This window comes from Condylostylus longicornis, unplaced genomic scaffold, assembly GCF_029603195.1.
Source record: "Condylostylus longicornis isolate FDR11 unplaced genomic scaffold, ASM2960319v2 ptg000004l, whole genome shotgun sequence".
NCBI lineage: Eukaryota > Metazoa > Arthropoda > Insecta > Diptera > Dolichopodidae > Condylostylus > Condylostylus longicornis.
This window is the reverse complement of record NW_026577973.1, coordinates 21639337-21655602: the sequence shown is the minus strand read 5'-3', so window position 1 is coordinate 21655602 and position 16266 is coordinate 21639337. Positions and strand designations below refer to the sequence as shown.

The 16266-nt window shown below is 24.4% G+C and overlaps 1 protein-coding gene across 4 annotated transcripts in view; it reads right to left on the bottom strand.

The window, feature by feature from the left end:
- The window catches only part of LOC129613286 (diuretic hormone receptor-like), a 51488-nt gene that overhangs the window by 20687 nt on the left and 14535 nt on the right, over positions 1–16266 (bottom strand). For all 4 annotated transcript variants that reach the window (XR_008697297.1, XM_055527288.1, XM_055527302.1 and 1 more), the window contains exon 2: positions 14737–14905. Coding sequence is in view for 3 of the 4 variants with exons in the window: in XM_055527288.1 (XP_055383263.1) it covers positions 14737–14905 (169 nt within the window). In the remaining variant the exon portion in view is untranslated. The remainder of the gene's footprint in view (positions 1–14736; positions 14906–16266) is intronic.

The following is a 16266-nucleotide window of genomic DNA, read 5'->3' as shown; positions in this document are numbered from 1 at the left end:
TTTTGATACAAGAAAAAGTTCAATTGGACTTTCCTATTAATGTAGACATTTTAATTAATTTCAAATTCGATTATAACCCTTAAGAATTTTTTCATAATACAAATTTACAGAGCAAGATTGTACTAACGAAAAGAATAGTCCGTCAGAGAGAGTTAACGCTCTTAAAATAGCATTCCGTGCAATATCTTTGAATGAGATGAGGATTGATTAAAATTATTACAAAACATTTCATATACATTGGTACATAAATTTGCTATGTCATTGAGAGTGTGTGAAATTTTATCAAGCTAGAAATTAGACTACATTCTTTATTATTTGGGGTCAAAATATACTCTTATACAATAATATAATACATTATTAAATGTAATTAATAAGAATAAATGTATAACACATAAGGACAAATAAAACAACATAATGTCAAGTTTCACTTAACAAATTTTATAATGCAGGCGCTTTATAGAAAATAATTTATTTCTAATCACGTAATTTTTTTTGACAGTCATGTATGTTTGACTCATATGTCACGAAGATATTGTAAATTTTTAAATTTATATATGTACATATATACATAAATATGTATAACGTATAAATGCGTATGTATGTAACATATATATATATTTGTACAAACAACTTGACATCATTTTGTATACATGCAATATTAACATTAATATTTTGTTAAAGTGCATGTTCGCGAAACAAAATTATAAAATTTATTGCGTAAAAGCGTAAAAGGTACAGAAAAAGTTTACTCTTATCATTTCTTACCAGGGGAATTCAATTTACAGCAAAACTTTTCAAATAATTTCATATATTTATTACGATGAATATTTAAAAATTCTGTTATCTGTATATATATTATATATATTTACAGATATTAGCACTTATGGACACCTCGGTACATCCTGTATTACAAAAAAAACCAAATTATTATTAACGTGATTAAAATATTTTTTTTTACATTACCTTTAGGAAATTTTAATACTGGATAATTGAAAAAGTTAATAATTTCTGCGAATGTTAATTTTCTAATATTTATAATAATTTTTCTAAACAAATATAGGAAACTTCCTACACAAAAATAGCTTTCAAATGTTCTTATTTTGTGTCAAAATTTTTTTATAGGCTGACAAGTTTAGCCGATACTTTAAAACTTGAGCGTTAAATATTTTCACAAAATCAGAAAATTTAATTTAATTATTAGATAAAATGATTTAAAGAGAACTAAGAATAATAACTAAAGACGGGAGATTGACATTCGTTAATTGTGTATGTCGAATTCGCTATAAAATTTGGTAAATGTGTTAGTTTGTTATTATGCATGGCGAATTCGACAAAAAAACTGCGAGTGTAAATATGGTGTGAAAAGTACGAGAATTTGTCGAAAATATACCTACTTTATACTTTAAAGTACAAAGTATTTCGACAACAATAACTTCGACAAGTTATTGAATTCGCCATATACAGTAGAAAAGTATAGACCAAAAAAGTTACAGAACAACAAAATACCGTTAAAATGACATTATGTTATAAAAGCAAAGTTTAGTTTTAACAGAATTGATTATTTAACAGATTCATTAAAAATAAGGTCTCCACTATGTCATTCACCATCATTGCATAATCGCTTTATTCACAACTGTAATTTCATAATCCTAACTCAAATCATGGGATTTGAAATCAATTTTAATATGTGCTTAATGTCTTAAACAGGGAATAAGTTTGACATTTACTTACCTTGTCGGAAAAAAGCTCGAATACTATTTCGTTATTTCAAATTTGAAGAATTGTTAATTAACAACATAAACATGTTCGTTTTTAAAATCAGAGCTCATATGGTTAACATATTCATGTGACCAGTTAATGATCCAGAACATGTTCTACTAATCAGATTTAACCTCTGAGTAGAAAATCGAACTTAAAATCTCAACAAATATGTTAAATTAAAATACTAAATTCGAATGGCAAATGAAATTTTTATTTTTCAAATATAAAATAAACTTGCTTTTCACAAAGTATTTAATTTTATGCATTACTTCGTTTTCTTTTATTGCTTATGAATTTACTGTAAGCATAAGCACATACAAACGTTGCGAATTTTTTAATTAGTTTTTCTTGTTTGATAAATTTTTAATGTTTTTTAACACTAAAACTCTGTAAATATTCTGACAGAGGATCATAAATTATACATAGGTAATTCTCAATAAAAACATTCTCTATGAATACAATCAAACATAATATAGATATATGTACATGTGTATGTATATGGTATATAAATATAAATTAAAGCATAGTTTATATACTCCACTTTTAAATGTTATACACGTATTAATGAATGGGGAGGATGGATAATTTTGGATAATTTTAAGTATATTTTTTTTCTGGCAAGATATTATTAAATATATGTATACATGTATGTATTTTTCTTTCATTGAAAAGCTTCATGATTAAATAATTTTTTGGCTGCTGTTATATGTACATTTTAATGCCTATTTTGTATCCTTATTATATGGGATATACCCACATATACCAAAATTGAGTTTTTTATCTACTTACATTAATTTGCTTATATATGTATATATATATATATATATATAGGAATGTATAATATGTATTTTATAAGTGAATCATATGAAGTCTCAAAGGTAATTTATACATTCTATCTAAAGCAGGGATAATGAAAAACAATATTTACCTTTGGTTACTTAATAATTGACCAGAGACATAGTGTTAAATGTATCTTTTATTCAAGGGTATATATATATATCTATATAATTATTAATTACATTTACAGGTATCTCAATATTATGTCCATGCATTTATAGCCCACAAAACGAAAACTCTTCATATATAAAATGTATATTCTGAATAAATGTATATACATAATGTTTATGAAAAAATTATTTTATTTAACAAGAATGCCACATTTTTTAATATCGCCAAAAGAACGACAAAAGAAAATTTATAAAAAAAATGAGAGTAATTATAAAAAATTGACTTATAGAATAAGAGTTTTTGAGAACAATCGGAAAGAACTAAAATGCAATTGCGCCCCCATTTACATTCAACTAAACTGAGTTGTATAAAAATTGAATCATTGTGTTTTAATAAAACCATTTTAAAGTTGGCTTGAAGACGTCCCAAAGAAAAAAGGACCCGCTCCAGTTCTCTCTGTATGAATTACAGCGAAGATCATGTTTGTAACACCTTAATCAATGAATGTCATTTTGATCATACAATAATTCTGCATACCACAATATACCAACTTATTTCAAGTTGAAAAGTAATTTTGTTGGGGGTTCATATAAAAATATAAAGTCAGATGAAGCATGGTATGTCAAGTATATTGCTAATTTTCCTTAAATAATTTAAGTTACTAAAAACACGATATTCTATTTACGATATCTTTTTACGATATAATTTGATATCCATAAGATGTTGCATTTTTACATAATTTTTGGGGAATAAAACAAATTTAGGTAATAATTATTGTGTTATGAAGGAACATTGTGAAGGTTGTGTTTTGAAGGAACGTATAGAGTAAAATTAGTTTTTTCAAATTCATTGGAAGCTTGCTATTGATTAGTCCATTTGGTTAACTTTAGTAATTGAATTTGGTTTTAAGTCATGTATGCTTTATAAAATAACTGTTTAGGTAACCTTAATTTTGTAATATAACATTGCAAATTACGTATACTATATTTATATAATGCAATTATTTGCTGCGTTTTCTTCTCAATATAAAATTGTTTAACTGACATTTATTTCAGGGTGCAGCGAATTGCGACCTTGTACTTTTTATTTTATTAACTATTGTAGATTAAATGTATTTGTAATGAGTATTCTTTTACGTGTAATCCATATTTTAGTGTACGTATATGCACATACGCTATATACGTTAATGAAGGTGATTTAATATAAATATAATATGAATAAAAAAAAATAATTAACTTAGTTTATTGAAATTAAAAAGTAATTATTTATAGGAACGGTGATAATATTTTTGAATAAAAAAAAAATTGTATGAAAATGCAGCACCTCTTTATTAAATAGAAATATTTAGTTTAAAGGATTTCCGCGTCGTTCTTAAAGCTGTATATATAAATGTATTATCTTAAGTCGGAAAAGCATTAAATGTGCTTAATGAAAATTGAATAAATAACTTTTAGTGTTTTATAAATGAGGATTGGATATTTATTTATATGTAAATAAGTAGAGAGTTCTAAGATGGTAAATTGTCATAACTCTGATAATTATTTTAGGTATCGTATAACCTAGAGATGAAAATAATTCGAACGAAACATTTCGAATTATTAATTTTCATGAATATTTATTAATTTTCATTAATATTGTTTTCAAATATTCACAAATTTTGTGAATATTTTTAATAGCTAAGTCATTGTGTGTATTAAAGGTAATGGAAACTTTCCATAATTTATAAGTTATCCGTACTAACGGCCTTGCTCTTCATGATTTTCTTGCGTTCTACTCAAATGACAGGACTTAAATTTTTGATGAAAAATTTTTTTAATGCATTTTTAATATGGAGCCAGAAGATCGTGATTGAGGTTAAGCAATTATATTTCGATAATTTTCTTTTGATTCATATAGTGATATAGTAATATAGATTATGTAAATATGTAGAGAAAATATGTTCTACTTATAAGATAATTTTGTATTTAAACGGTTGTTCTTAATAAATATTCCTGTATTTTTTAATATATTCCAATATTTTGCTTCAATAAATAGTATAGTATACACAAGAATAAAATATTAAGTTTAATAGTCTGCTAGATAAAGTGTAATATATTTTTGTGTTCGTAAATAATGAGGGAAAGCAAGATGCATTTCTTTTCGCTACATTATTATATTATACTTTTGTTAAAACTTATTCCCATATAAACTTTATAAATAATGTATCATTATATATGTATGTAGTACGCATATTATATGTACATGATATTTACCCATTCAATTCTCTAGATATTTTAAAGTTTTCCATTCAAAATCAACTCAAGAATAATCTATCAATGTCATATACAGATTATGGATACAATTCTACATACATTATGTATAAGAGTATTATAAGAATATGTTCGTTCAAGAATACAAGGTGTATGCGAAAGCAAAAATAATACTCATTTATGGATTTGTGAACTTATTTATGTGATTTATTGCCTAAGACCAATATCTGTGATTCAATATAATATTTGAGATTTAGAAGATATTTAGAAATAAATTTGATATTTAACTGTTCTTAATAATTTTGGGGCAGTAGGATTAATAGTATTAATAGTACAGAGTCCTTCTGGGACAGCTCGCCTCGAAAAAACCAAATGAAATTTTAAATTGATTTCTTATTTAATGTATGAGATACGGCAAATAAAATTAAATAACAATACAACAACTATGTGCAACGTCTCAATATTAATCTTGATAAAAAATAACAAAATTCAATATATAAATAAAGTAACAAAAAATAAATTAATAAAGTAAGATTAATTAAACAAAAATAAAAGATCATTCGTAACAGCTTGGCGTAATAATGAGGTAGTTCAGTTTCATATTATTATGAACGTAGCTGCATCTTTTATTTTAACGGTATAAAATATTGGATTAGGCTACTTTTCTTCTCAAAAACATTAAATTTTTCATCATTTTTGATATATATGCCTGTTCAATATGTCTATTGAATTGGCATATTATGTCTGACACGCTGTATTCAAAGAAGAACAACTAATGAGTTTACTTTCATTTGTATCATCAAAAACTCTTTGAGCATACATAAAATATACATACATATATACACAATTACTTTAATATTAAATGAGAAGATATGAGTATGAGCATATTATTATCGCAAGATACGATAGTTCAAATAACATTTTCTTTATTACATGTCCTCTTTCGTTAAATATTTATGCATTATACATATACCTCAAGTAATATAATATAGTAATGTGTTAGGGGTCGTGTCCTTAACCTACTCTATATATAAGGTAAGTTTATAAGAATAATTGAATAAAGAAGAAGAAAAATGAAGTAAAATAAAAAGATATATGTATATAATGAAAATTTTTTTTTCGTGAAATTTTATTCTTTGAATTTAAAGCTTTAAAAACTAAATTGATATAATTAAATGGGTTACAACAAGCAGATATCTAACACTTACAAAATGACAACAGTATATACGTAGCTTTTGTCTTTTATAAGATGATATTAATGGACTATGAAATTAAAGACGATGCTCTATTTTTTTTTAAATATTTTGTATCTATATAATTTCAAAGAAAATGTGATTTTAAAATTTCAGACTATATTAAATAGTAAATTGAAAAGGATATTAAAAAAAAACACAAAACAAAAGACAATAATTGCGGTTTTTTGTTACAATCATTGTTTAAAGGAAAGGTCTGTAATTTTATTTTGTTCATTCTTGTTTATAAAAAATACAAGACATTTGAAACAAAAAATAAAAGTATTGTCATATCTTTGTTTGTATGTATGTATACGTGAGTATTTACTTGTATGTTAATAGTCACTTTATTTTGTATCCTCTACGTTATATTCAATAAAAACGAGAGTAGATATAGTTGACCTTATAAATATCCGTTACCTTTGTGATATCCGTAAAAATAAAGCATGTGAAATTGGAAGTTGCCTTACAAACTTCCCACAGTGTCACGTCACCTATTATTTTAAAAGGACATACATAGTTCTAGCTAATAAAATAACAACGAAAAAATTTTTAAAGTGGCATATATCGTCGGCTGAGTGCTATTTTGATCCATACGCCACTTTCGAAATTTCTGACTTAAGACCACTTTCGTAGGTTTTCGACAATGATCTTTCAGTATATGCAATCAGATTTTCGCTATCTCATTTAGTTTCGTAGATACGCCGATGTCATTTTGATCCACCTCCATTTAAAATTCGATTTGGCGACTGTCAAAAGATCTCGTGTTATGTATGACTTTAATAAAAATAATAGTCCTATTGAAATACTTTATTTGCGCGAATTTTAATACAGTATATAGTTTTTAAGATAGCCAAACAATGATGGTCAGACATTGGTAAAAAGTTTCAGAATTCGACGTCGAGTAGGATTATATACGAATGCCTATATCACAGAATATTATTTCTAATCGTTGCAAACGAAACATTAATTTTATTATACCTGATCGTTCGTACGAATATAAAAACAAAAATAGATTCTAGAATTTCGGCATTAATTAATCTTTATGAAAAAAAATTAAATGTTTTGGGTGACAAAAGAATTTTTTAAGAGTATGGTTTTGTGTATAGCGATTTTAATTAATGCTGTGGATACTTTTTAGTTTTAAGACAGATAAAGTTACCATACAAAATTTTGCTAAAGAAGTAATTTTCAAAATAAATAACAAGAAATAAGAAAAAATAGTCAAATGGCAATATTAGTGTTCATTTTCCTTCCGTTTTCATTATTTTATTTAGAATGAAATTACTTACATTTCGTACTGGGCGTCTCACATCGTATTATGGAAATGCATTTTATGGTCTTAAGATTTTCTTTATTTAGAATGCTATTAATTTAAAATATTTTTACTGTTCCAATTTAATTCAATATTGTAACGTTTTTCTAAGTAGCTAATACTATCCAGGATAAAGTTCAGTTATCAGAACATTATATAAGATTGTTCAATAGAACAGTTATCTTCGTGTTATTACAAATCTAAAGATAATCTTAAGATTATCTATGTGTAAAACAAATAGGAAAAGTTCTTTTTAGATATCATGGGACATAATAATACTAAATAAAGAAGCAATAAGACGTGTCGAAATTTAAAAGCAACAACATTTTAATTAATAAGCTGCTATAGTGGCCCTTATAAAAAAAACAGGAAAATTAAATTAAAAATATCCTTAATTATTTTCACCGTTGCGTAAATAACTTATACAAAAACAAGGACCTCATTTGTTCGCTTTCTCATTTTTTTTTTGAAATTTTGTTTTATTAGTGTGCACAGTAATTTAAATTAAAATCTTACTTTTTTTTTTTTTGGGACTGATCGTGTTAATACTGTGATAACATGAAAAATGTGTGGTTTCAAGTTTGTTTACAAAATTTAAAAAAAATTGTTATAAGTTTTCTAGTACATAAAAAATTTATTTAATAAAAATTTTTCTTATACGAGTAGAAGCTATTTAAATTTAAGGCTATAGTTTATGGACAATAATATCAAAATTTAACCAACTAAGCAAGAAAGCCGTATAAAATACTTACAATTAGAATTGGAATTACTATGTCAAGGTTATTGGATTGTAATAGTATTCTGGGGCGGACGAAAATATGAAAAGCGGTAAACCATAATTAAATAGCAATATTTTGATAATAATCTTGTTTTAACAATTTAGGAATAAAGTGTCGCTCTTGCTTTCGATATAACGATTCTTGATATTATGAAATTAAAGGTTTTTCGAAAATAGTACAGATAAAATAATTCTAAATGGGAAAATTATAGTGGAAACATCAGATGATACAAATAGTGTGATTTTAACTGTTTTTGAACGAAATATTTATATAAAATCAAATTATACTAAAATTTTAGGAAACAACATTCTTTAGTAAAAATAAATCTAATAAAAATTTTGGTAACTTTTCAAATAAACATGTTATGGTCTTTTGAAATCAAAAAAAAAAAAAACACTATGGAAATCAGAAATAAATTAAAATTGCAAAATAAACTGTTTAAAATGAGAAAAAGATTCATGTTCCGCCAAATATTTTAGTTTTAAAAGCATTTTTTTTTTACAATTTTAATGTGTGAAGGTGTTAAAGTATTATAATAATTTCTTTAATGACATCCTTACTAAACTAAAATTTTTATTATCCTTTAGTAAAAAGTGAAAGGGAAAAAAATTTTAAGTATTTTTTACCCCTTTCATTCAATTTTAAAATTTCTCTCCTTTTATATTATTTTACTTGAATTTTTTTTCTCTCATATTTTTCTTTTACTCTCGTTTCCCAGTTATTTCATGTTAAAATTATAAAATATCCTTTTTTTTCTTCCTTTTATTTTCTAGCTTTTACATTTTGTTTTTATTTATTATTCTTATTATTTTTTTTTTGAAGGAAAAGAACATTAATATTAATGGCACTTGAAGACATATTTTATTGCATTCGTTGATGGGATCAATATTTATTCTAGAATCCATCGTTATGGCATCAAAGTCGGATACAAATGTGGTATCACATGGAAAAACGAATAAAGGTTTTTTTTCTCTATAAAATAAATAAAACATATTTTTTTTTCTTAAATAAAAATATTATTACTTGTGTAGTATAGAAAAGAAAACTCTTTTAAAAACAGATCAAGTATATATTATTAAATTACTTTTAATATACGGAATCAATTTTATATGTAGAAGACAAAATGCATGTCTTTAATGCTTTTTAACTTTGAAAGTAGCATTTAAAGGATTTTTATTGTAATAAAATTTAATAAGATTTCGTAAAATTTAAAATCATCCTAAAGAAATCTTCTCAAATATCTGAATTGATATTTTCTCTTCAATTTTTTTTTTTTTGAAAGTATAAAAAGTCAGGGATGTATTAAGGAAATACATAGTATTTTAAAAAGTTAAATAGTAGTGATTATTTTAGTGATTTAAAAATATTTGAATTTTAGAAAAATGTCTTATGATTTACTTAATTTTACCCTAATTTTACATTTTAAATTGGCTGATCATTTGAAGTTTTTGTCATTCAATTTAAAATTTAAATGCAATTTGTTCAAATTATTTAAATGAATTTTATGCTTTTAAGTAACAAATTTGTTACATTAAAAATCAAATACATTTAAGGGTTACGTACTTCCCCTTTATAAAAAAACTCTTAGAAATTATTTTCTATGAGCTTTAACACCCTGTAAATTGAAGCTACGTTTGCTAAGTAATATGGATATGGAAATCATTTCGCATATTTTTGAAAAAGAAAAATAAATAGCAATCTACATTAAAAAAAAGTAAAATATTTTTCTAAAAAATCTGATGGGGTTAGTTCATAACCGACCTTAAAGTACATGCCTAGTTTAGTTTAATGAAAGTGTTACACAATTTTAAAGACATTAGTAAGTTTTTCAGTTAACATATCTAGAAAAATGTAAATTTGGCTCTTAGTAGAATTTCACTTTGTGCTTGTCGAATTCATTGAAAAGTTTGCCAGTTAATTTTGGTAACAACCAGAACTCAAATATTGAATGAAATTTTAATGAATTGGTTGATTATTTCTCTTCTTATGGTCAAAAATGTAAAACCAAAAATGGGCAAATCTCACATATAGAATTTCATCAAAATCAGTTCATCCGAACTTTAGATATAGGTGTGCACTTAACAGACATTACGACATCTCTCTAAAAATAGTTTATTTACGCTTCCCTACAATGAAGATAAGTGCGTTTTTACCCTAAACTCGACATCCGAAATTTGGTGCCATCACATAACCCTCCATATTGTATGCAATGCGGTCAGAGAAAATGCCGGGAACACTATTTTTAAATAGGAAGTACAATTTGATATCAAATAAGAACTGAAACATGAAGTATACTTAAGTAGTTTAAGTGTTACGAAAAGTGTTCAAGGTGTAACATAAACTTAAAAGTACCAGAGTTTAGGAAGAAAAATCGACCCGTGCAGAGAGTGGAAATACTTTCTAAAGAAATTGTTTATACGAGTACTTGTATTTCAAATCAGTTTCATATATAAGCATTTTCATATAAAAGAAATTTCTATTCACCTTTATGTTCAATTCGAAAATTTCTTTCTAATGCGTGGTTATGTCTTTGAAAAATCTACTTAAGCGTATATATAACATAATGACAATTTATCGTCTACCTACATTGAATCCATCAATTTAAAAAAATCCAAAATTTTTATCCTAAGAGATTTTATATATTTTGTTTTGCACAAATTATTTGTATTGAGGGCTCTAAATGATGTGTTTGGAAGTAATTGAATAAGACTATTGAATGTTTATTGTTTATAGAATATATTTGTGGAGTTGAAATTAATATCAACTTATTTTTGACGTTACAAGGAAAAACTGCTATAATCCTGGTTCTATTAGAAAACTAGAAAATTTTGGTTTTATTATTGTTTTCCATTTTGTTTCCAATAGTATTGCAGCAAAAAATTTGTTTACTGCAGAAAACGCGAAAAATTTCTTTTTGCTAGGTCAAAAACTTTCAGTCAGAAATCCTAAACTTTTATATGAAAGCTTGGTGAATTGAATGAGTAAAGCAACATTAACAGGATATATGGGGTTATGTTGTTGAAATGAAGTAGACACAATTATCTGATTATTAGGTTTTTCAAAAGTTTTATAGTCAGGGGGATTATTGATGTAACAATAATTAGGCATGGCGCAGTCATTTGCCCCTCAGTCGACTAAACTAAGTCATGATGGGACTCTTATCAGTCTAGTAGAGGGTATCGTCTCAGCGACCGGCTATACCGAAAGTTCATTCGTAATGACTGTGTAATAAATATGATTGAAAAAAATTTTAATCTATACCTGCAAATAGCAGATTCTGACGATACAACAAACACAACAAATTTGTGATTATTATAGAACGTAATCATAAATTTTGATACTTTTAATTACGATACGAAGTTTTATTTTCTACATAAGAAGATGAAAATTTATAATGTTTGGTAAAAGACATTAATGGATTGAAATTGTGCTATTAACATAAAAAAGGCACTGACTTTAAAATTTTTTAACATTATTTTTGCTTCATGGTCATTGTAACGACTCTTTTCATATATACTAATACAATAATAGTTTCAAGTTTCAGCTGAAACATGATAATTATAATGGTTTGAATATTTTTATGACTTTTTATTATTTCAAATTTCATAATGTTTATTAAGACGTTTATAAAGTTTATGTATTTTGATATCAAGGGTAATTTGACTACAATTAATTTCATAACTTTTTTTTTATTATGCCTCTTAATAGTTTTCTCTATTTATATTTTAGGTGTGGTCAATACAATTTCGAAAGCAATAAAATATTATTTTTATAAAGTTGAATTTCTATTTACAAATTCCACATCGAAATTTCTTTGTTACTATGTACATAAGTTTGTATAATTATCAATTAACTACTTGTAACTACTAAAGCTTTGTAAGTGTCATTTAATCTTGGTTAGGTTTTGGTATTGATGCAAAAAATAGATGTATGTACTACCGAATTTTTAAATTGTTTTGCTTTTTTGAAATTAAGAGAAAGAGCCAAAAAACGAATAAAAATACTAAAGATAAATTTTAAATTCTCAAACACTTTATTAACAAATTTCAAATTAAATTTCAATAGTTTAAAGTTATGTTGATTTTTATTTCAACGATTACTTTCCCCTAAAGATATGCTAGAAAAATAAGTACATTAAAAAAATTCAAACTCGAAATTTTGAGTAGGTAAAATTTTCTATGTACACAGTTGAAATTTTTTATTTCTAATACATTGAAATTTTGCATATTTATATTATATACAAGATTAAAGTAAAATAAAAATGAAAGTTTTAACAGAAACTATTTTAGTTTTAACTAAGTACATAAACAAAAGCAATTAAATATTTGGCTATATAGTATAGCTATTCTACACATGATGCAATGCTGTTGGTTCAATTATTGTTTAGATAGGAGAAATATATAAAATCAATAATTTATGCTGTTTGCAATATTACAATTGTTTTTCCAAAATCGAGTTTTTAATAAAAACGGAAATAAAAAGATTTTACTTAGTTTAATAGTTGCACAAGTTTTAATATTCGGAATAGAAAACAATGGCAAATTAAATTCTGTTGAATAATTTAAATACACGCCTGAAATTTTCATAAAAAAAATTGAATTTAGTTATAGCTATTAAAATAAAAATAATTTTTATAGAAAAAATTAAATATTAAGCTTGGCAATATAGGGAGGTTATAGTTTCTTTTCAAGTAATTTTTTCTTTTATTAGAAATATGAAAATAAAATATAAAGATTGAGCTTTGAACTGGTTTCTCCTGCCTATTGTGAAAAATTTTTTATGGATTTATCCTTTTCGTAGAATTGATTTTAATCGAATTTTCATTTATAAAATGTTTTATAAAATGAAAAAAAAAAATAGTTAAAAATGATGTTGTTTCATTTAATTTTTTTTTATTGAGTGTATACAAGAATAATTCAATTTACAATTGGAAGCTATATGGATATAATAAAAAGTTTATTTTTGTCACAAAATGAAATAAAAGGAATTAAAATGGAAAAGAAAAATTAAAATGCATAACATGAAATTTAAAACTTTGAGAATAGTAAATATGAAAAATTCTTCCAATTTTGTACAAAAGGATATGACTGTAAACATAGATTCATACATACATGCATAAAATAATTTTGAAGTAATATTTGAATTTATTTCTGAAGCTATTTGTTATGGCGAGAAAAAAACTTTCATAAAATATGGACGCGAATATAAAATCTTTAATAATAAATATTCACTTGTTTATTACATAGAAACAATAATATAGAATTTACTAAATTTGTTTGAATATTGTTTGATCTAAAATATGTAGAAGTTCATATGTTTTTAGTAATTTTATTAAGTCATAAATTTTAATAATTGCAGATGTTGATAAATGAAAGAGTTAGAAAAAAATACTGTTAATAATATGATTTTGGCATGATGTTTGACTTTCAAAGGGTTAAAAAAGCAAAATATCGATATTATATAAGGGCAAGCTTGTATAAAGAAGTGAATTTTATAAAACCCAACTTTTTTAGCATAATTTTACCTCAAACAGAACGGAAACTCTTTTTTATGACTCTTTTCACTTCCATCCGTATAATTTTCTACTGATTAAGCTACTTATGCTACCAAAAAAGATAAAAAATCTATTACACTCCCCCGTCATAAGGAATCATTTCATCAGATCTCTTTCACCTGTTTCCTGGTCTCTTACTTTCCTGGAGTGATTCGTATGTTCGTTAAACAAGGGATTTAAAACTTTACAATTATATATACGTTAATTAGGATAGTATATATCACACGTAAATATGTAAGACAGTTTTGCAATACTTTTAAAACCTTTTTAAAAAAAAATATTTCAGATATTATTGTAAAATATTCAGATATTTTTTTTGGCGGAAAAATAATGCTTAGTTAATGGTTACAGATAACAGATACATTTTCTTTTCTTAAATGACATAATAATATTCTTATTTTAAATTAAAATTTCATTTTGTCACTATAACGACGCCATATTTATTTTACGTTCAATATGTTATTCCACGAGCAAAGTTCTAAGGGTATGAAAAGAAAATTGGTATACAATTTGTTTATAATTTTTTAATGAATAATAATTTGAAAATACCTACAAATTTATACAATATGCATTATATTCTATATATACTATTAAACATAAATAATATTATATAAATGTACAAACAATACTGAATCTCAATAGGTCCCCCATCACTTTTATAATGCGGCCTCTATACCGAATTTTTTTTAATAAGTTATTTATTGGAATGTTAAATATTCTTCTATGTTGGCAGTATTCACAAAATATTAATTTTCAAATTCAATTTACTAATTTGATATAAAATAAGCTTTAACTATTAACAAATATAATAAATAAAATATTAATTTTTTTTAATAAAACGTATATTAAAAAGCTATTTATGAATTATTTAAAGAAAATATTAAATTTTAATATTTACGTGAACCATCATATTTGACTCCATTTAACTCTCGTAGGCACGGAATTATTGCAAATGTATTCGATGATGTTTTTGGCCAACATAATACTGAATCAAATGAAAATGGACAAAAGGATTCACTATCACCATCTGTTGCTTTTGATGATATTTTTGACGTTATTGTTGAATGCTGTATACAAAAGAAATATGAGAAAATTATTTTTATTATAAATCATAAGAAAATTTATTAGATAAAGTCAATAAAATATATTTTAAGAAAAAAAAAAACAATCTTTGTCAAGAAATCTTTTTATATAAACCATTAAAAAGCATAAAAATTATGAAAAATGATTTATTTTATGACTTGCGGTCTGTTGATTTTATATAAAATGAATAAATTTAAGCTTGAATGCCTTGTAGGAATTATAAATAAAAGTATAATGGTGTTGGATTTTGTATTAAGTCAACTAGAAAAATTGTAATATGTCCAAGAAATTACGGGAAATAAAAGAAAATTATTGTTTTGTAAAATTTTGAATAAAATAAATTATTTTATGTTTTAAACATTACAATTTACAACAATATTATATGTTTATTAATTTTGATAATTTTAATGACATTTTAATAATGAAATATTCGTGCATTACATTAAATTTTTATGATTTAACAAAATATATACTAAAATTTTATGAGCTGAGTTAATATTCTAATTTTGGAGCATAAGTATTGAAAAAGATAAATTAAATATTATTGTTTTTTATATCAGTTTTAGTTTTAGAAAAGGGTCCATGCGGGTTACAATACAAATCGAGGTTATTAAAATAATATAAATCGAGAATAATGCGGTAGTGAAGAAATTTAAAATAACAAATGATTTTACTTTTCCGCACGATGCAGTTCACGACGTTAATTTTTTCAGGACTTTATAAAGAGAAACTGTATCTTTGTAATTTTGCTTGTTAAATATTGCTCTCGAAATTCTTCAAACATTATTATTAATTGCATTTAAATTATACGAATTTTTAAAATACACAACTGTAACACAATTTTAAAACTTGATTTCTTGAATTTTCGAATTTATAAGCATTTTCGAATGCATGAACATTGTCACCTTAAAAATTTTAATATGCATTAATGTTAAAATTTTTATGTAAAAGAATTTTGTTCTTTAGGTTTAGCACTTCAAAATTCAAATTCGTTTCTCTATACTTACATAGATACAATATAAGATTGCATTGACGAAAATCTTAATAACATAGAAAGAAAATAAAGAAAAAAAAATAGAATCCTTGTACCAAATAGTAAACTCTTAAATTTTATTATTCAAAAATTCAGTAGAATTTCATTGATATAGTTCGATAGGCACATTAAAATTTTAGAGTTAAAAAAACTATTTATAAATACAAAACTGTGGTATACTTTGCTTAGGTTACCAATATTCCTAAACTTCATACTTATATTATTCAATCTGTGGCAAAAATTATTGTTTATTATTATTTCTACACAGAATGTTAAGTGTATTTCATATGGAATATTTTACCCTTATGCATA